The sequence below is a fragment of the Sturnus vulgaris genome, chromosome 1, assembly GCF_052056855.1.
Source record: "Sturnus vulgaris isolate bStuVul1 chromosome 1, bStuVul1.hap1, whole genome shotgun sequence".
NCBI lineage: Eukaryota > Metazoa > Chordata > Aves > Passeriformes > Sturnidae > Sturnus > Sturnus vulgaris.
In genome coordinates this window covers 104,438,203-104,460,310 of record NC_142243.1, presented here as the reverse complement: position 1 = coordinate 104,460,310, position 22,108 = coordinate 104,438,203, and the positions used below count along the sequence as shown (strand labels likewise).

The window sequence follows — 22,108 nt, the reverse complement described above, 5'->3', positions numbered from 1 at the left end:
CCATAATGAAACTAGGATTGTTTCTATTCCTCCAACTAAATGATGGGACACTGATTTCTGGGATTTTCCCTGCGTGCAGCACTTCACAAGCACTATGAGTGTGCCCACTGAGAATCAAACGGGGCTGGAACCACCATAGCAGCTAGAACACAAAATGGTAAAGTACATAAATTAAGTCACAGCTAAAAATAAATTGAACTTTAAAACCCCTTTTTTTTTCCTTTGAACAGAGTGAAATTATGGCAATTCTCATATTCTTAAAAGGTATTTTCTGTAAACTTCTGTCTTCCAGTAAGAAATCTGTTGGTATTGCAATATCAATCACACCCATTTGGCCCTGACCCCAAGTACTGGGCTTTTTTTTTTTTGGTCATACAAATCAGAAGAACAAAGCCAACAGCATGCTATGGATATCACAAATATAAGAACTTTGGGTTCAGTAAAGCAATGCTATTTTCATGTCTAGGGAAGAATCTTGTACTGACAATCTTTGCATGAAGACATTTATGCAGAAGGAAAAAAAATAATGACCATTAAGATTTTATGGAATACTTTACATTTTCTTTAGTTACTAATTCAGCAAAAGTGATGCTTTCAAAGTGTTGGAAAACTGTGGCTTCATACCAGGTGTGTCAATAATTTACACCGTATAGAAAGTACAGAATGCTGAAGTGGAAGTAATGGCACCACAGCAGATTGAAGAATGCCAAGAGTTAGGAGCTGTACCTGGGAAGCCTGGCAGGACCAAGGCCATGATGGTGAGGATCCTCAGGGGAGCAGCTCTAACAAGCAGCCTCTCCCAGGCCTCATCAGACAGGAGCAGCTGTGCTCTGTTTGTGTCAGCCAACAGCCTTACCACAATTTTTTAACCTATTTATATCTACACTCATGTCCCCCTCTCACCCACCCACTGCCACTTAAGTTCCCAAGAAATCAAACCTTTTGTGATGCCTCTTGAGACAGTACATCATACTTTTCTTTGAAGGGGATGTTTTTCTCCTCTGGAGGAGCAGAATCTTCTCCAGTGCATTTAGCATCACTTTTCCGATAGAGAGGGTAATGCTGGGAGTAATTAAAAGCAAGGATTAGTTGTTAATGATCCAGCCTTTCTGGAACAGTAATAAATCCACAAAATCATGTCAATATGTTGCCTCACTCTACCTCTAACACACCTGTAAAAGGATGGGTTCTGAAGCTGGAAGCTTTTCCACATCACCGCATCTTTTGTTGGAATGATTTGGTTTCTGTGAACAAAATCAAGCCATAGAAAGGGTGAAGGCAATTAAGCAATAGATAGGTTTTAAGGGGTTGGGGAGGGTGGGGTTGTTGTTGACTTCGGTTTTTTGTTAAGAGGTTTAGCTCAGACAATACTACCACTGAATGAACTCCTAAGAGTTTTACTGTGGACTGGTGAAACTCCCCATTCTGTGCTCTTTCTGACTGCAGAAAGCAGCAGCAGGATCTCTGCACCAACAAGGCAAAGGAGTTTGAAAGCAGCCCAAGGGAGATAGAGTCTGGCAATTTTTCCACTGGGAGCTGGTTTCCTGATTGACTGCCAGCCCAGTCAGTCATGCTGCCTACTGTGCATCCAGTCAGCCTATGAAAAAGGGAAGAGGAAGGAAGTACAAGAAGCAATTTGATATGATGAAAAAATACAATTAAAACACTACTAGGCTATAAGGAAAGAATTGCAGCAGAATCAAAAAACTAAAAGAACATCCTCGAAGGCTATAAAAAAGACTAATATCCATAAATATAAATGCAGGATTATGTATCTGGCGTCAAAGGGAGGATTACAGAACTTCTGCCATTCGTGGGAACCAAGGAAATGACACTGTTGGCAGCACTGACAAGGAAGTTGACACCATTAGTGCAAAGCAACACTGTTAATAGTAAAGCAAACATGGTTAAGTGGGATATGATGGGGAAGCAGACTTGCTAACAAGTTGCAATGTGAATTGGAAGCAGATTTTTTTTCAGGAGAGTCTGGTTGTATCCTGACTATGCTACAGTATCAGTATTCCCATTGTGGGAGAGAAGTCGCTGGCTGTAATCAGCTCTTTAATAATCTCTTACCTGCAGGGAGCAATTCAGTTTGTGAGAAAGAGCCACAAGTTTTGCCTCTGAGGTACTGCAGACAGCACAGCCATCACCCTCCATGGCTACACTGTTCACTAGGACAAAGCTGGAAAATACCAAGGGGTGGGCAAAGAGAAGTGGGGAGGACAGGAAAGCATTTGTTGCTCATGCACACGTGTGGGACAAACTTCATTCTATAAAATGCAAGTGTTCTAAGTTGGACACAGCTCAACAAAGTAGCAGAATGTAACAGCTCCTGAAATCATGTGCTCTAAATCTTCCTCTGAGTATCTGTGCCACAGCCATGTCTCTGCCTGGTTGGCTCCTTTATACAGTTGTTAATTAGGTTGCACAATGTACCTTACCCTTCATGATTTTTTTTATTTTAATGGATACTTAAGTTGTATTCTAGTGGAATGTTAGAAGTTCAACACTAAATTAAATATTAAGAGAAAAGAGAACTTGCTTCTCTCCCCACACAGTTTAGACCTCAGAGACAGAATCTGAGACACTGGATTTCTTCAGAACAACTGAAAAGCAGAACAGCACTGCATTTGGGTGACTGCCCTGAACAAGCTTAGTTTTGTACATTGTGATCTCTGACACACAAAACAGGATTTTATTCTTAACAGAACGTTTCCCTGTAAGTTTCAAATCAACTTCTGCTACAAGATTCATACCATTTAGTCACACATTCAGCTTGAAATATATCCTCAGTTCAATTCAGTCTGTTTAAAAGACAAAACTGAGCTGAATGCCTTCACTTAAGAGATACTAGTCAATAGTAAAACAAAAATTAGTTCTCTTTTAGCAAATTAAGCTGCTTTTATACCACAGATTTGTTGTAAAATAGTTTATTGGCGAGTATTTCATTAACAGTGCAGCTCATTGCAGTTAATGGATACCAGACATGCAATCTGCAACTGCATGCAAGAATTCTGCTATGCTTTTTTATCAAAGGAGACATGGAGATGTTCCTTAATAATTATTTTTTGAACAGCTGAAATACATATCTTGAGGACCCTACATCTGCATGATAAGCAACAGCTTTATACTGAGCATTCACGAAGCTCGGAGATCTTCCTACTAGAATAGACACAACCATTTCCAGACCTGTTCAGAATTTTTAATTAAACATTTCTAATGTTTGGTTAATTAAGGGAACCAGTGTGAACCTGTAAGTTTTGAATCTCACATTTCCACAAGTGAGTAAACCTGAGGGCACACATGCCAAACAGAGTGGAAATGGGCCTTCCCTTCCTGAACCTGAGACTTAAACAGCTTTCCACAAACCCCGTATTGTGTTCCCTCATCGGGTTCCTGCACGGTGTCTGCAGGTAACAGGGCACACAGCAGACAAGTGCAGCCACGGGGACACAGCTGTCAGAACAAACTGCACCGAGGTCTGCTCTAAGCCAAAAACAGCCTGAGCATTATTACCCCACCTTGTGGAAAACCGACAGACATACAACTGCTGTGTTCCCGAATTCGTCACACAAGGGTTAAGTTTTGCAGACTAAAGAAGTTATTAAAATTAATGAAACTCCTAATTTGTAAACACAGAGGGGGTTGGTTCATGTTTCTTTATCCTGCTATGTTTACAGCCATGCCTCATTACCAGCTGTAAGGAAGTATAAAGGCACACCAGAGAAATGGATTCTGACTCCACAGTACTTTTCCATTTAAAAGGAAATTGTTATATATTACATAGCTCTAAGTACAGCTTCCTGTCTATATCAAACTACAGGTTTGTACAAAGTATTTGGGGTTTAATACATCATAAGGTAGGTGAGTTTTTAAAAAAAGGCTCTAAGTGAAGCATTCCCATACTATTTCACTAGAAAAAAATTAAATATACTCACTTTATTCCTTTCCGAGTTATCAGCTTTCCTGAAGTAAAGTTGAAAATCTTTTCAAATCGATTTACCTTGTAAGTAGTCATTCTGTGTCACAGAGCAAAAATACAACTGAGGTAAGAAATTGCCATTGGAACTCATCTGACACAGTTGCTTTACAGTTTGCTGACCATTCATGCAGTTTGCTGCTGCATTATCCAGCTCACACAATCATTCAGGAAACTCACAGGGATGCTCTGACACCCCTTGTGTCCTGCAGCCCCTCCCATCAGTGCAAGCACCACAGAGTGAGGGCACTTACACTCTTCTGTGCTAACAGGAGTGGAAATCTTCTCAGGTGCCTTTCTAAGGAGGATGCTCAATACAAGGAAAAGCAGCTTCAAGGATTCCATGTCAGTCCAGAAGGATCAGCTCTGAACAACCCTCATATGGTCAGAGAACCATAAACCTGTTTTGTGCACAGGCTTTACTCTCAATTACGACCCTTTCTAATTTGATCATGATCAAGAAGTTTCCATAAAACCACAAAACATGTCCCTCAGACCCAGCACAGTTACTGTGGACATGCTGACACTTCGTTCTTGGCACTTGTGTTCTCCTGTCAGTGACAGGACTTACTCGTAATGAAATCCGATGTCGTGATTCCCAGCGATGACCACCAGCTCTGTAAAAACAGAATGCCTGAACATTTTCTGAAACCTCCTGACATCATCTGCCCAGGCCTGCAGGAAAAAAAAAAAAAAAAAAAAAAACAGAAGCAGAAATCAGTGCTGTTCCACAGCATCAAAGGTTTTGTAGTGGGCATGGCGAGGTTTTGGTACTGGTACATCTGTGGGAGCCTCTCCTGTGTCCTACAGAGCCAATGCTAGCAGCCAGCTCCAAGATGGACCCACTGCTGGCCAAGGCTGATAGTGCCTCTGGGATAACAAAATTAGGAAGATGGCAAAAAAGGAAACTCTGCAACTACAGCCAGAGAGAGGAGTGAGAATTTGTGAGCAGAAAAGCCCTGCAGACACCAAAGTCAGTAAAGGAGGAGGGGCTCTCTTGTATTTTCTTTCCCCTCCCCAGCTGAGGAGAGACGTGACAGGGAAGTTTGTTGGCACCAGGCATCCAGCCAGGGTCAGCCCATCACAAGCATGTAGCACAGAAGCACAAACTCAGATATTTGCATTTTGTAAGTTTTATATGAGGGGTAAAACTGCCAAGGTACTTCCAAAAATGAAGGAGAATAACAACATTTCAACTCCTATCTGAAAGACTAGAAACTTCTACCAACAGGACAACTGTAGCAGTATTAAACAAAGCCTTGCATACCTAATCTGCTTCCATTTCCTTCAAGAAATCCTCATTTTTTTAAATAAGAGAGCTGATGATGTCATACCTGAGGTGAGCTCCATTTTCCTTCATCAAAAACATCTCCCAGGATAAAAACAATATCTGGCTGCAGTAACCATAAGGCAGTTTGGAAAGATCTCTCCATTTGCCATTCCCTGAAAGGAAAATACAGAACCAGTTATCACTGCCTTACCTCTGGATCCTCAGCTCTGAATACACAGACACAGCCTGGTAATGGGAATGGGAAACTGGCTCTTACACACTGAAATATGAAAATATATTATTAAATTCAAATTAAATACTTAGAAATCAGGTGTAAGGACAGCAGGTACATCTTACCTGGTGGGTATTTCCACCATGAAACAATCAGGACCGAAACATGCAAGAATTAATACCAGCTTGTTTATTTTTTCATTACAATTCTAATGAATTGCTGTTGAATAGAACAGTTATTGTCCCATTAGTTACTATTAAAAACTCTGAAAACTGGGTAGAGATTATTTAAAAAAATTAATAATTACCTTCTTAGCTTATCCAGCCAATGTCCTTTGATTTCACCAAGTAGGTGTGTATCAGCTAAAATTATGGCCTTTAGGACTGAAGCTGAAGTCTCTTTTTCACTCATGTGAGCTCCACCTTTCACGTTTGGCCATCGGCATTGAAATATTACCACATAGTAAATTAAAAACTCACAAAATATTAACACTGAGCTGACAAAGCACACAAGTTTCAGAAGAAAACAGAGCCTCCTTTTCAGAGGGAGATTCTTCACAGTGGTCGAGCTAGAACTCAGCATTGCAGTACCAGCATAAGACAATGGCTCAAGTTCTCCTCTCACAGGTGAAAACAGCTTGGGCTACTCAAAGGATCACGTGCTTTTTGTCAGCACAAAACCTCTGTGGAGAAAATACAAAATAAAATATTCATTAAGTCAGCATTCCCTGTGGAAAGCTACCATGCAGGGCCTATAGTGTTAGCTCCTCGTCACCCTGAAAGGTTTGGGAATATGTAATTGACCTAAAGCATAAAGTTCTCCTCCAGGCACACAGATGGGCAGCTGAGCACAGAACTGCACTTGCTCCCACCTGCACCAAGGAAAGCAGATTACAGCCAGCCAGGATCTTGGTACATGATGTTTTTTTTAGAATTTTACAGTAAAAACTCTATGAGTGGGGGTCAAAGGTGGGTAAAGACAGAGCTTAGCTTGAATAGCAGCTGCAACAAAGAAAAAAAAATCTGTTAGGACCCATATAGAATCACTGAGGTTGCAAAAGAACCCCAAGACTGAGTCCAAGCCTTAACCCAGCACTGACAAGTCCACCTCTAAACTATGTCCCCAGGTGCCACATCCATACATCTTTTAAATACCTGCAGGGGTTGTGATTCCTCCACTTCCCTGGGCAGCCTGCTCCAATACAGGACAACCTTTCTAGTGAAGAAATTTTTCCTAGTATCCAATTTAAGCCTCCACTGGCAAACTTGTGGCCACTTCCTTCTGTCCCATCACTTATTTGGGAGAACAGACCAACAGCCCCCTGGCTACAGCCTAATTTCAAGTAGTTGTAGAGAGCAATAAGGTCTCCCATCAGCCTCCTTTTCTTCAGGCTAAACAACTGCCAGAGGATATCTTCTGGCACAAGAACAGAACATGACTACACCAAATCAATAGCATTACCACCTTTAATATGGTGCCTTGTAACCTCCAAGAACCAAGAGCAATTCAAGATCCCAGAGCAAGTTTATGGGAGGTTTCCACGAACACAGGCACAGATACATGGGTAATTAACAAAGGCTGCTTCATTTCTGACAAGAGGAAAACAAGAAATATCTAAGCCCCAGAAAAAGAGAAACTTCACTGCAGCTGTAGAGAAACAGTTAATGAGCCCAAATTGGTGAGGTAACTGTATTTACTGCTTTCTGCTACCTTGGATACTTTGTAACCTAAACAGGGAATTTACTCCTTTTGAAATTCTTCTGTTTCTTCCACAGCCCTTGGCAGGAACACTTTTTCAGGGTAAGTGCCCACAAGAAAGTATCCGGGCTGAGAGAACAGAGGCACCAGCTCTTACTCTCCAATGAAATCCCTCAGTTTCCAGGTCCAGCCTCTCAGGGTCCCAGTATGAAACACTGTAGCACGGTCACAGTAAAGGGACTCCGGGACACCTAAAGAGATGCAGCTTCACAGGCTCAGAAACAGCTTCCAGAGAAATCCACAAAATACGGTTCCCCGCCCAACAATGGTATTGCAGTTTTGCCTTCTACAATAGAAAAATCCTAATTTAGGACTAATATCCAGGATATGAGCAATTACTGAACTCAGTATTCAGTGATTAGCAGACCCAGTCTGAATTAGCTAAATCTGACTACAGCTGTGAATATTTGGTACCTTTGAAAATTTGTACTCCAAATATCAGGAAAATTGGGACAAAATTGCAATACCACACAAAGATAGTGGATTGTTTCACAAATCTTGGCCTCAGTTATATGCAGAACACAGAACAAAGTTAAATTGCTTCACTGTCCTGTGAACTAGCCCATTTGATTTAAGTCTCATGGAAAGTGAATACTGTCACGATTATTATATTATTTTTCCAACTAAAGCCCCTATTTGACCATAGCCACTTATTTTCAAACACAAGATTCCCATATCAGCATTACAAAGTACTTATTTGAGACAAAGAACCATTAGCCTGCACCATGAAACATTTCTAATATGCAAACAGTAGCATGACTAATACTTAATTGCATGGAATTCAGTTTATCTAAACTTGGTTTAGCAGGAAAGCACCACTGGCCAAATGTCACAATTCCACAATATGATTTACCTGTTTAATACTTGTCTCACCTGCACTTTAACTAGCAAGCAAAATAGCAACACCTTGCTTGTACATCTCACAAGGAGGCAAGATCAAAGCAGATCTATCTGCTAACTGGCACAGAATAAGGACAAAGAGACAGGGAAATTCTTATCCAAAGAATATTATTAGCTGCAAATTTTATATGGCTTTATCCTGCAAAGCAGGAAGTAGCACTTATTCGGAAGGTAGACTTTGGTAGTCTGAGACAGCCTCCTCTTCTAACAAAACCAGTATTCATTTGAACAGAAAATGCTAGCAAGTTATTTAACTTGCATTAGCCATGTCCAGAAAATAAATAAGTAAATAAATAAATAAATAAATAAATAAATTAAAATCACAGCTTCAGAGCAAACGGATGCCATCAAGTTAAAAAAGAAGAAACCCACACCAATAAACCAAACCTGCAATCAGTAGAAAATAAAAATATCTTCAAGGCAAAACTGCCATTTTCATAAGTCACAAGCAGGGACAGACACAATCAATGCCACAGAGCCAGTCACTTCCACATACATTCCTCCTCCTGCGTTCCTGCTGCTAATTGTTACTATTTGGTGAGTTGTGCCGCAGATGTGGAAGTTGCCAGAGGTGCCCCATCTGCACCCTACACCGCCAGCATTCCTGATAGTGAAAGGAAAAGCGGAAATGGAAATAAAAAGAGAAAAAAAACCCGACCTCGTAGAAAGTCAGCGATGCAAATGCAGCTGAAAGACAGCTCCTACTACTGGCTGAGAGAAATCCCTGCCCACCTCGCTCTGCCACCTGCCAGCCCACGGCTGCTCCCACCCCATCTCCCATCCCATCCCATCTCATCTCCGCCGGGGCTGCACAGCCGCTGCTGCGTGGAGCTCTGCGCTTTGCTGCCGCTCCTCCTCACACGGCTCATTATTCTCATTAGAGTAGATTTCCTCACCAGAAATCTCGGATTAGAGTTAGGAGACCTTAGTTATGAGAAAATACTGAAGGACTCCTCACTTTCTTGTTCTGCATGACATTTAAAAATCAGCCCATGTATGAGGACAATTACTGAATTATTTAACTACGAGACCAAAGTTTAAACATGCTGAGAGTGTCACTTTATACGGCAACACTGTGGGGGGAAAGGCTTCAGTGACTGGCGCTGCTTCCTTCTCCAGCATTCATGTTTATTTTACTTATTAGCAAATGTTACAAACATTTTTGCACTTAAAATTTTCAGTTATAAATGCTATCCCCCTTATTTTCTTCCATCAAGTTTACTGGCAATGTGGGCTTGTTTCCCTTTTCCATCTCTTGTTCAGAATATTATCCAGTTTTCATTTACAAGTGAGCCAAGAATGAAACAGGAACGCAGTGGTCTATAGCCAGAGCAAGCACAAGGAGCTCTGGAGCTTTACCCGATCACTTAGTGAACATGCAACTCTGAACACCACACATGCTTTGAGGCAAATTTCTTTATTAAATTACAACTGCATAAACTGTCCTAACAAACCGAGAGGGACATGAGAGTCTTAATCTTACTCCTAGTCCTATCCCTCAGGAGTGTCCATGTATTTTTATGAAGCTAAAGAAGCTGTATTAGATTATAAGCAAGCTAAGTCCTTCTACCCTAAACAGTTTTCACTCAACTCTCCCATCACAAAGGCAGAGATTTACACCTTTCAGAAAAATATAGTTCTGTAATGTAGCTATGTTAAACTTTCATGGAATGTCGTTACAACCAAGTTCAGATTCAAATCTCACAAGGTTCTGCAAATTACACTTGTAACTGGGAGTTGCCTCTTTTCATTCCCAGCTCGCCCTCCCTGAAGCAACACGACATTTCTGCCTTGTGGACTGTGACTTTCTGCACTACCCCCTTTCCTTTTCAGTTCTTCAAATACCAAAGTTCCTTGAGTACCTCACCCTTGAATCAAAAAAGAGGTTCTGATTAATTCTTCTTTTGATGATGCAAAATGCTCTGAATACACTTTGCAATTCTGAACACTAAATCTTTCCTTCATCCACAGTTTTTCATTTATTATTGGGATTGAAGAAAAATTCCAAGCAGAGATTAAGCATTTTTCTTTTAGGAAACTCCTCTGCAATAATTTAATTATAGAATTAATTTCTGTTTGCATAGCACATCCTCAGGGCTGAAATTCACACAGTTTGACAAATCTACACAGACACTTTGATTTTATGTAGCCTATAGAAAAGAACTGGAGAAATTCTGCAAAATAAAACAATTTTGTTGTATTCCCATAAACACCCACCACCAGAATATATTGTGCAAGTATGAAAGAGATGGGTTTGAAACTTAGTTGAAGTTATGCAGATCACAGTTTATTTAAAAATGCATAAAACAAAAAAAAAATTCAAGGTCACGAAATACAACATTTCCGAGCACTTGTCATATTGAGATCACATTTCTGAGTCTATATGACCAAACTGTGGTATCATTTAAGTAATGGTAGGTTTATATGCTGCAGTAAGTATAAAAAATATGTGTAAATTCTAACTGGCATTAAATTACCCAGTAGTTACAAATGTGCTGTAAAAGGAAGTCCATATATTACACTTATTTGTTTCAAACACTTTTCATACTCATTGTTCAGTTTCATAGATTCCTGTACAGCATGTTTTAGATCTTCTACCTCTTCAAAAAAATCCTGGAAAAACCAAAAAATATTCACCTTAAACTTTTTTTTCAAAGACATTCTCAGTAAGAGCTAGTGAGCAGTTCAGTTATTCCCAAATTTAAAGACGGTTTCTATATTTTACCAGTGTATGGCTGAGTTATGCAAACACAGCTGTGGCCAGATACAGCAATCAACTACAACCTTAGGTAATAATTTAATCATTTCTCCCCTGAACACACAAGCAGAGTTCAGTTATGTTAGAGGCTGGAATACAAACTAATAATAGGAAAGATTAATTTTAAAAAGGAAAAAATATGGATTTACCAGACAGCTACAAAATGACAGTCCAGTATGACAAGGGAATAATATAACATGCTGATCCTTTGTAAGTGAAGTCAGAAATTGTTGGGAAATATATGGACAGAAGAGTATAATAACCCAAAACTTCCTTTCACCAATCCTTGAATGTTCTAGCTACCAAAATAACAATGTATCTACCTATAACGTTCTATATTTGACATTCTCCTCCCCATTCTTCCAGTATTTTTTAAATGAACAGCTACATACATATAACATACAGCAACTTAAAACTACCTTAAAAAGGGACCACTGATAAAAAGCCACAACCTCAGGTTCATGTATCTCTCTCCTGCAAGATGAAGCTCTCAGCCACACACTGTCCCTGATTGCCAAACACAGGGATCTACAACTCACCCTGGCTTAATGTTCTGCAAGTTATACATCCAATGAACTATCACCCTCTTTTACTGTTACCACTGCAATTAATACCATAGTGTTATTTAGTCTGGGAGAAAGGACTGCAAGGTAAGAAAATAATTTCTTAAAAAAGACTTGAGGAACAAAATCAGTTTAAACAATTTGTTGATGAAAATAAAACCTTATGTCAGTACATTAAACTGAGTCTTCTATAGTTAGGTAAGATCTCATCATCTTGTTACATAACTTTAAGACCTACCAAATGCTCATATTTTCACTTTTTACACCTATAGATCTAACAAAAAATTCAAAGCCTTTGCCCTCCTGAAACATGGAGTTCTGTCGGAGGGATAACTTTGATATGTTGAAGTTAAAGAGAATATAGTCTTCCTTAGCTGGGCAGCCCTTTAGGACATGAACACTTCAAGGAGTCATTCATTTCTAGCTCTCTCAGAATGCTGTACACTGGTTTTTTAATGTATTTTATTTGATAACAACATATGTTCAGCCTAAGGAAGTTTCAGCTCAGGCAGAAAAGTTAGTTTTTCAAAAATCACCTACTATTATGCTTGTCTTAAAATAAATTACCTTGTCTAATCCAGCTAGTTCATTTTTTAGTGCTCTCTTTTCTGCAGACAACTTTCCATTTTCTTTCTTCAGCTTTTTAATCTCCTTCAACAATAGCTCTATATTCAAATGAAAAAATGTAGAGTTCAACGATTACAGTCAACCTCCCCCTCATATGAATCATATTACAGCTAAAGAGCTGCCTACCTTCTGTGATATTAGAAAATTATAGTTCAGCTTCTTAAAGTACCTTTTTCATACAGTGATTTATTTTTAAGAACTGGCCCAGCATATTCCCAGGTACTATGAAAGATATCAGGATCTGCCAGCTGGATAGTCTGAATCCGCCAGATTCTTAGAATGTGGGATTATTTTACTTTACAATCTATAAAACATACATCATATGCCTTGACTACCTTTTTCTGGCTTATGAGAGGGTCACATCAGCCCTTGCTGATAGCACATTTCCTGAAAATTATGCCTACATACTGTGATCTCATCCGTCTTTTTTCTATGCTTTAAAATGGAAGATCACACCTTAAATTCTGGATTTACTCATGTGAGGAAGAGCGCACTGAAACCAGCACTGTCCGGGCTTGTCCAATGCTTTAAGGCTAAAAACAGGTTATTCTGTGTCTCAGTGTCTGAAATCCAAAGACTGGTGCAGCAAACATTATTACTAAGAGATCTGCACAGATACATCTTACTAGAATAAATATCAGCACTAAATACAGCCATGCACTCTGATTACAACGGACTAGTTTCAGAAAAAGAGAAAAGAGAAAACATTTTATCACAAACAAATGCAAAGCAGAATCCCAGATTACAAAAAGTCATTTTTATGTGACAGGTTTTCAAAAATGTAAAGAACATTTTAGATACTGCTAGTTAAAAGAGAAGAAAGAGCCTGGAGCGGCCTCTAGATCATAAATGAAATGCATTCTCTCTGCTGGGCGTACTGGAAGGAATCAGAATCATCAGAATTAACTGTACCATTACCTAAATATCTACTGCAACAGGATTCCTCCTTTGCAGAAATGTCCCTGTGAGAAGTTACTCCTCCCTCTGGAGTTTGACTTCGTTTTCCAGAAACAGCACTAGTTTTCCAAGAAACCTTTTTACATTCCAGTTGCTCAATTCTTTGCCTCTGCTCTTGAAGATTATGCTCTAGCTCATTAATTTTAATCTGTCAAGACAATTTTTTTAAATGCATAGAAAAAAACACATTTCAACCGAATACAACTGGAAACATATCCCAAATGCAAACCTGGAGCTTTCAATTTTAAAAACTACATTCACCCAAAACGTCTGAAAGGAGAAAAAAACAAAGCAAAAATGAGGCAATTAGACTGGTCAGCTGCAATGCTTGATCCATGCCTGAAGAGGCAATATCCTCCTGAAGCTTCTAGAACTATTCCTGGCCACACAACCCTACCTTCACTCCAATTGTGATGCCAGACTCTTTGCACAGCAGGGCCACAGACCTTGCTCCCCAAAAGAAAACTCTTTGTCTTCATTTGGTTTGCCTTCTGCTGAATTTCTGAGAAATATCAGCTCATGACACATGCAGAAAAATGTCTGGGCTGGTTACAAAGAGGTCACAAGGTGCATATATAATTGGAAGGAGGGATAGGTAGATGAGTAAAGAAAAAAGCAAGCAAAGGGGAGGCAGCTTTCTGTTACAGACACCAGTGACAGAGTTCATTTTTAAAGGGAACTACAGGCTACCCTCCATTATCCCTGTCATGGGAAACTAAATATAAAAAGAAAAGCATGGTCTCATTTCACAAATGTAAGAATTACTTTTCAGTCTCCCTAAAAGCTTATATTCGGCTGTTTGATACCAGCTCCTACAAATTCTACTTACAGTGAGATTTTTAATTGCTTCACTTTGCTCCTTGTTTATTTTGGTTTCTTTAACATAACGTTTCTGTAGCTCATTATACATCTGAAGTAATCTAAAACAGAAGAAATGCATGAATTGCTGTAAAACATGAAAGACAACAAAATGTGGCATCATTTATAGTAAAAGTATTAGAGATGCACCACAGAGATCACTTGGGCTGCAGCTATGCTGCAGAGACTCGTAACAGAAATATTCAAGATGGCAGCAAATGAAATGTGACTGTCAACACAGAAAGAGAAAGCACCAGAAAATAACAGCAAAGCAAGTTAAAAGAATCGTCTGTATGAATGGCAAATAATCCTTTTTACTCAGCCAGGCTGAGGACCCCGTTGTTTTTGTCCAGCACACACAGCCACACTCTGATTAAAGCTCAGTGCAAAACACTCTTTGAGGGAAGACAGCAACAGGAGGCTGGCAGTGACTTTGGAGCATGTCACATACATCATTCCTCTCCCCAACAGCACAACAGGAATAGCGAAAGGACACTCCTAAAGGATTTTTAAAAGTTTGTCCAGCACCAATCAAGAACCTATGATGAGGACATGAGGCAGTTCCCAGCTCTTTGTGCTGCACAGAACATCTCAGTGCTTCCAAGCGTGTGGGTGTGAGGATATGAGTGAATGAAATCTGTGTGAAAATGAGTGGGTAAAATAAATGTCAAATAAACAGATTAGGGCTGTTAGTTTTCCCTCTGATATTGTTTTGCATCAAGTTCTGCTGTACTAATTTCCTACCATATTTCATAGCATTCAGCCAACATACACGAGGCCTACAATTTAACTGATGGACACGAGCAGACATTTTTCCTATTTTTTTAGGAACTACAATAAGAGCTGCCATTCATAATAAGTCATGACTGCACACCACAAGCAGGATGAGCAATACTGTAGCACAGCAGAGCTTTGTGAAAGAACACACAAACAGGAAAAAAAAAAGCTAAGTCAGGTTATCTACGTGCAATCTAACACAAGGCAGGTACAGCACTCAATTCAAAGACCAACTTGGACTTTTTCTACATGGGCACCTAACTAGGAACTCAATTTGAGCCCAAAGCCAGTCACCCAGCCTTCCTAGTTACACAGCTTGCAAAGACAGTCTGGCACACCGTAAGGATACTAAAAAAAAAAATGTCTTCTACAGCCACCTAAAGGAAGTACTAAAAACAGAGCACTTGGTCAAAGAGCAACAGAGATCTTTGTAAGATCCACACTTATATAAGTGGACAAAAAGCAGCCTTTGAAGGGATGAGCAGCCTAAAATTTTACAGTTTTACGACCAAGTCATAGAGGGATGGAGCAGTAATTTAGGTAGCTTGCCTAGTTGTTAAAATGTTTCAGAATATCTTAAAGACAAAATTTTAGTTTTTGCATCAGAAAAGTAGTTACAACAGTTTAATTTTATCACTTACTGTAAAACTACAGTAAGTAGTGGCTCAACTCTAAAATTATTAGACTGAAAAGTAGAAGTAGAGAAGTAGTGCTTCTCTAGCTTATTTTTAAAACAGTACCAGCCTATAAATTTTATAAGCACATAACACTGAGTAATATAAAATGAGCTGAGAAAGGTTCCACAAAACAGAAGAAGAAACCACAAAATTTCAGGTTAAAAAATATCTACAAAAAAGACCGTATGTGTGAGCAGACACATGAAGGAGGTTCCTAGCTCATTGAATTTTTCTTAATAAACTACTTAAGAAATAAATCCATTTTGTTCTTTGCTCGGCACTATTTTCAAGTTTAATCCACGATTTTGTAGTTATTTTTAAAATGTAAATGATTTCCCATTGTTTCAAAGGTTGAAAGTCACTTGCATAACAGCTTTAAAAAAATCAACTGACTTAACCACGAACATTTTCTACACTACAGAGAATAATTCTGTCAAGAAGCAGCTTCCAAGAACTCACCTGACACTCTCGCTCTCTAGAACCACATCCTTGTTGTCTCCACCCTTATGCCATAAATGGGTTTCTGTTTGAACCTGAACACTTAATTGAAACAAACACAACACCTTCATAAAATCATATTTCACAAATTTAATTGGATTAAACAAAGCAACTGAAAAAGGACAAACTTTTTTGTTCGATTTTATGGTAGAGGTTTCCAGGCAGGATCATAAACACATTAAAACTTAAGCCTTGGAAGATTTTTGTGAAATGGTATGCAAATCCTAGCAGGACACTCTCCAAATCACTAGCACTTTTCAGGTCCTTAGGTTCTAAATCTTTTAAGGAGCATTGACACTACTCAACGTGTCTTTATCTTACTACTTTTTGGTGGAAAATAGTATAAAAGCCTTTGCAGTTTGACAGAGAGAGCATATTGGCTAAGCAGGAGTATTACTTTTTGATATTAAAATTGCTTCTTTCACTGCAATAAATTTTTGTCCCAGATGTCCTTTGCTCCTCTACAGGCCTCCTGTATTTTCCACCCCACCATCCTGTTCACAGATGGCTCCTTAAACTACACAGACCAGATAATGCCTAGCTCATCTTAAGGACATGAAAATAAAAGTCCTGAAATGCTGCACTTCTTTTGATGCAAAAGAGAAACGTTTGACAATTCTTACTCTCTGCTTGAGCCACAGACATGCATGAACTGCTTCAGATACAGCTGTTCTTGGATCTGACCCAGATTCTTTTCTAGTTCCTTATTTTTTATCTGTAGTTTTTTCACCTTCTTGATTAACTGCTCATTTTCATCAGTGAGCTGAAAAGGAAGAGAATTGAAAAATGAAAAATCAAGGAACACTTTCAAATGAAATGTTAATTAAGCTGATAACACTTCAAATTAAAACCCTCTCCCAAAAACTTGACTACATTTTTCCTAAACCATAGAAGCATCTAAAAGGAAAATAGCAGGAAAAACAACTGGCTTCAAATTTTATGAATAGTTGACTACAACAAAGCTTCTTTAACAGGTATCTATTAAAGGTGTCTAATATAACTTCATAATTCATTAAGAAACACAGGGAATTGGTTTTGCATTTAAAATTAATCACAGAGGGACAAAGTATCCAAGTTATACTCCTGAACTATAAACATCAGCTCTGCAACTAAACTGGTGTTTATTTTTGATTTAACCTCACCAGAGGCAAAAAGAGTCACACTGGCTGCACTTCTTGCATGCATGTCTGCTGGACTTTGCCCAGCAGTATGCAGCCATATATATAAAATATATATTGCATATTATAGTAATATGAGGCAATATATAGCTATATCTATTTTGCATATATCATAAAGCCATATATGAGGAAATATATAGCTAATACCTATAACCATATATTTGTAGTTATATATATAACATATATAACTACATAGTGTATGCACGTATATAGCATACAGAAGTGCGTGTGTGTATATATGTTATGTACGTACACATATAAAACTACCTCATATATTTCTATATATATAGAGAGAGAGAGAGATATAAAAGTATATTGCTTTATCCTACAGTGTACTGTCTACGCCCGATACCCTGGACCAGCACCTGGCCCCGCGTTGTGCTCTCAGCCTGAGCTCGGCGCCGAAGCCAAACCCGGCCCAGCCGAGCCTTCCGCGCCCTCCCTGGGCCGGGGCTTCCGGGAGCCGCGGCCGCACTCACTTGGAGGCACCTGTGTACGACGGGCAGGGCCATGGAGAGCCCCGGGGCAACCGGCGGGACAAGCCGGAACGAGCCCCGGGATATGCCGGGACGGGCCGGGACGGGACAGGCCCCGGGATAAGCCGGGATGAGGCCTCGGATAAACCGGGACGGGCCCCTGGATAGGCCGGGATCGGTGACGTCACAGCCGAGCGACAGCGGCGCGCTCGGGGTGCGCCGCCGCCATGCCTGCGGCCCGGGAGCGGAGCTGTTCCCCACGGCGGGGCGGCCGTGCGTACTCCGGCACCGGCTGCACCCGCGGCCGCCAGCCGGCGAGAAAACACCCCAGTTCCTTTTCAGTTAGTGTTATTAGTGTTATTCGCAGGTTCGGTTGGTGTGTGTGATTCTCAGGGTGTCCTGCGCAGGGCCAGGAGTAGGACTCGATGATCGTGCTGGGTCCCTTCCATCTCAGCTTATTCTGTGACTTTCTGTGACTAACAGGCACCGACAGGGGGAGATTGAGAACTGCCGGGCGCAGATTGCACGGATACACCAACACACGCCCAGTGAGGGATCTCTGCAGAAGCATCTCTGCATCTCCCCTATCACAACAGGTAGAGGCTGGCCCAGTAACATCTCCCTGCGAGGACGTAGCAGCGTGCCTGGTAATGCACGCCCCTGGGGAACAGGGGCTGTGTCCTTAATGCTGCTGGTGCTTGCTGGTGCTGCTACTTCCTGAGCTTTGCCTTTTGAGTATAAATATCTAAAGGGAGGTGCCCAAGAGGATGGAGCCAGGCTCTTCTCGGTGATGCCAAGCAACAGGACGAGAGGCAATTGGCACAAACTGACCTACAGGAAGTTCCACCTGTATATGAGGAAGAATTTCTTTACTATGTGGATGACCACAGACTGGAACAGGTTATCCAGAAAGATGTGGAGTCTCCCTCACAGGAGAATCAATTGACACAATCCTGTGCTCTGGAATGGCCCTGCTTGAGCAGGGAGGTTGGACCCGATGACCCACTGTGGACCCTTCCAACCTAACCTAGTCTATGATTCTATGATTTGGGTTTTCTATTTTTCTGGTATTTTTGGCAGACCAGGCTGCAGAGCACACAGGCAGGACAAAAGCATTCTACCCTCAGGAACTCCACCTTACAGACACCGTACCAACAGCAGGCACTCACCAGCCACAGGAAGACCAGCTATCACAGCAAGACTGACCCAAAGCAGTCTGGTCTTCCAAGCTTTTGTTAGTGGCAGTTTAAAACCTTTCCTGTTCCTTTCTCATTCTCTAGGTCTCAAATCTATGTCTTCTCTTGTTCTCTACATCTCCTGTCTTTGTACAAAGTCTTGCCTCACTCATTTCTTAAAGCACATCACATTTCCTTCTTTTTTTCTGGTATTAAATGTTGCCAGATGCCACCTGCCCCTCCATCTTAACCATGTAGCCCACCTGACTGCAGTGCCTGGCAAATTTTGCATAGAACCAATCACAAAATCATCGATGCTAAGGGTTGAAAGGGACCTTTAAAGTTCATCTAGTCTCAAACCTGCTGCCCTGTGCAGGGATACCTCCCACCAGATCAGGTTGCTCAGAGCTCCATCTGACCTGGCCTTGAACACTGGCCAGGGCTGGGGCATCCACAACCTCCCTGGATAACCTGTTCCAGTGCCTCACTGCCCTCACAGTAAAGAACTTCTTCCTAATACCCAGCCTAAATTTCCCCTTTCAATCTGTACCCATTACTCTCTGTCCTATGCCTACTGTTCCTGACAGGGAGTCCCTCTGTGGCTTCCTTGTAGGTCCCCTGGATACTGGCAAGTTGCTGTGAGGTCTGAAGAGCCCTGGCTTTCTCAGCCTGTTGTGCCTGGGAAGAGTGGACATGACAGGAGCTCATCCCTGCCTACTTGTGAGCCCACAGCTGACCGAAAGCGTGGCAGGAGACAGGTCAGGTTAGGCTGCAAGCAGGAACTGGAACTGTAATCAGATTAAGGGAAGTGTCACACACCTCTGGCTCCAGGGCACAACCCAGCATCTCTCCTCCACTCTCAACCCGGTCACCGAGCCAGTCAACTTCTTGAACTTCACACAGGTGTCAGAGTGAAAGGTGAAAGCCTTGTCTATATTCAGCTCAGCCTTCGCTGTGCTGAGCTGAATGGACACAAGATCCCAGCTCTGAGCTGTCAGCAACCTGAGAGTCCATGTGAGGGAAGGAGTTGGCCGTGGTGTTACCTGTGCCAGGAATCCTGCCTGTGAAGACTTCTGTATTGCTTCCATAGAAGCAGCCACACAAAACTGCTAATTGCTGAAGCCTGTGACAAATCACCTTGACTCCAAATTGCATAGCATCAAAATTGCTACTTCAATCAGCAACTAACCTGGAACGAATTAGCAATGGACAGTTCATACTGTGGAAACCACGAGGTCACTTCTTGCTAAAAGGACTGCTGGATGTAACTAGCTACAGTAGCAGCAAGGAAAAAATGAACTTGGGAGGGATAGTATCAGCCAGCAATGCAATGGTGATCTAGGGAAAAGGAAATGCCATTTTCAGGTGAAGCAGCAATACCCTGAGATGCAGTTACTCAGTTTTGTTCTGGTTTATCCAACACAAACAACGTCTCAGGTGAGGTCCTGAGGAGTCTGTAAAACAGGAATAAAAATTACATACAGAAGAAAATACAGCATATCAGGGGGTGTTGCAATCAGAATAATTTTAACTGATTTTGTCGTTGGCTATTGTAAAGGACAGTAGTAATTGTTTCTTGTGTCTTCCAGAGGAGAATGAGCACAAATAAAGTTACTGTCTAACAGAGTAGACATCTCTCATCCCTTCAACTGGATGAGAGGGAAAATTTCTTGATATCAAAGAATAAATACACATAGTTCTTCCTCACTATATATTTTAATAAACACATCAGAGAATGATAAGGCATGACTTTGAACACAGGTTCACCTAATATGCACAGCACAGTGACAGAGCAAGTAACCAAAAAGTCCCTTCCAGGCCACCATTTCAATGAATCTGTGTTATTGATTTAGAAGAAAACACACGCTGATATAATAGAGATTCTGATATTTTGCAAAACTGTAAAATTACTTCAGAAATAATTTTTCCAGTGACAAAGAGAAGCTGAAGTGTAAGAGTGCAGTGGAGAGAGATCAGCACAGTGGAATCCAATGTATCCTGCCTACCAGTATTTCACTGTAGACAGTACAAGTAGGATAACAGTTGTTTCCTCAATATTGGGAATGTCAGAAGTCATAATCACTTTGTACCATACAAGACAAGACTACTTGAATATCGAGGAATAATACTGTATGAAGTATGTGCAAGGCTCAATGGGATTTAACATTCCTGTGGCACCCAGGTGTTTGCTTTTGGTTTGCAGTTGTTCAGGGCTTTTCAAATACTGTGGGTGTAGAATTAAAATAAAAAGCCCAGATGGATTAATTCAAGGTTTCTGCAGAAACGAAACAAGCATAGAAAAAGCAGCACTAGGCAGCACTCAGAGAACAACTTAGGTCAGAAACAGCAGAGAAAACAAGCCCATTATGAGTCTTGGGTCACTTGAAAGGCTGAGGGAGGTGGGCCTGTTCAACTTTGAGAAGAAATGAGTGAAAGGGGACCCCATCAATGTGTATGAATATTTAAAGCAGGGGTGTCTGGGATGTTCTCAGTGGTGCCAAGCAATAGGACAAGTGGCAACAGGCAGAAACGGATGCACAGGGAGTTCCACCTGTACATGAGAATGGACTTTACTGTGTGGGTACCCGTGCTCTGGAACAGATTGCCCAGAGAGTTTGTGGAGTCTCCCTCACTGGAGATATTCACGAACCGTCTGGACACAATCCTGTGCAAAGTGCTCTGAGATGACCCTGGCTGAGCAGGGACGCTGGACCAGATGACTGTGGTCCCTTTCAGCCTGACCCATTCTGTGATTCTCATGTGTGAAACCTGCAGACCCAGTTTCCCTAGCTCTTCTAGCAACACAACAACCAGCTCTGTACACACTGCTGCTTACCCAGGAGTTGACAATGCAGCTATGTTTTTAAGACCCAAGTGTTTTCAAAACTCAGAAACTGGTGGGCAGTAGAACACAAAAACGTTGGGAAAAAACCAACAGAGCTAAAAGGGAAACAAGAATTCCTGATTTCTGACCTAGAAAGCAAGCCATGCAGCCCACTTCTTTCCCACTTTTCCATGCCTGGCAAGGGAATTGAAGACAGACAGAGGAAGCAGACAACAGCCAGGTTCTCAACTATGCAGATAGACCTGTAAGGAGTTTGTGTTAGATGCAGATTTTGTCAAACAAGCATTGATCCATCCAAATGACAACAAGAAAACCCCCTATTTGTATCTTGAAACTCTTGGGAAAAGCTACAGCTGAAGCCTTTGTTGGTTTAATCAGTGCACTATGATCAAACATCTTCAAAGTTGCCATTGATTTTTAGAGGCTCCACTTCAAAATGAGCAGCCATTCATCCAAATTAAAGATATTCCATCAATTTGTAAAATTAGCCCAAGGCTGGTGCGTAGCACTGGACATCAGATTTTGAAAATCAGAAAGCTAATGTTAGCCTGGGTGTATACAAAAACGTCTATTTTTT

At 40.9% G+C, this 22,108-nt stretch overlaps 2 protein-coding genes across 9 annotated transcripts in view; both read right to left on the bottom strand.

Moving 5' to 3' along the window:
* The window catches only part of MPPE1 (metallophosphoesterase 1), a 29,723-nt gene that overhangs the window by 1,890 nt on the left and 5,725 nt on the right, over positions 1-22,108 (bottom strand). Inside the window, exons 1-10 of one of the 7 annotated variants that reach the window (XM_088173010.1) lie at positions 8,639-8,817; positions 7,229-7,528; positions 5,792-6,166; positions 5,317-5,425; positions 4,554-4,657; positions 3,942-4,022; positions 2,077-2,185; positions 1,173-1,244; positions 940-1,062; positions 2-142 (exon numbers count right to left, since the gene is read on the bottom strand). In XM_088173010.1, coding sequence (XP_088029136.1) covers positions 2-142; positions 940-1,062; positions 1,173-1,244; positions 2,077-2,185; positions 3,942-4,022; positions 4,554-4,657; positions 5,317-5,425; positions 5,792-6,066 — 1,014 coding nt within the window. In that variant the 5' untranslated portion in view covers positions 6,067-6,166; positions 7,229-7,528; positions 8,639-8,817. Of the gene's footprint in view, position 1; positions 143-939; positions 1,063-1,172; positions 1,245-2,076; positions 2,186-3,941; positions 4,023-4,553; positions 4,658-5,316; positions 5,426-5,791; positions 6,167-7,228; positions 7,529-8,638; positions 8,934-13,876; positions 13,967-16,480; positions 16,611-22,108 lie in introns of those variants that run through there. The other 6 variants (XM_014870846.2, XM_088173034.1, XM_088173021.1 and 3 more) reach the window with 6 other exon arrangements.
* LOC106849929 (uncharacterized) lies at positions 10,408-17,682 on the bottom strand. Of its 2 annotated transcripts, none has more exons than XM_088173041.1 (7): positions 17,401-17,682; positions 16,481-16,620; positions 15,819-15,899; positions 13,877-13,967; positions 13,009-13,195; positions 12,031-12,128; positions 10,408-10,755 (listed from the first exon to the last, which is right to left on the bottom strand). In XM_088173041.1, exons 1-7 carry the CDS (start codon positions 17,545-17,547, stop codon positions 10,627-10,629), a joined length of 873 nt encoding a protein of 290 aa, XP_088029167.1. In that variant the 5' UTR covers positions 17,548-17,682; the 3' UTR covers positions 10,408-10,626. The 2 variants fall into 2 exon arrangements, with proteins under 2 accessions (XP_088029167.1, XP_014726335.2); XM_014870849.2 differs by having other exon boundaries at positions 17,515-17,679.

Coding starts and splice junctions, on each gene's coding strand:
- LOC106849929 (XM_088173041.1), bottom strand. CDS start 17,547: ATGGCCCTGCCCGTCGTACACAGGTGCCTCCAAGTGAGTGCGGCCGCG. Junction 15,900..16,480: donor GTCTGTGGCTCAAGCAGAGA/GTAAGAATTGTC, acceptor GTTTCAATTAAG/TGTTCAGGTTCAAACAGAAA. Junction 10,756..12,030: donor AACTAGCTGGATTAGACAAG/GTAATTTATTTT, acceptor TGGTTTTTCCAG/GATTTTTTTGAAGAGGTAGA.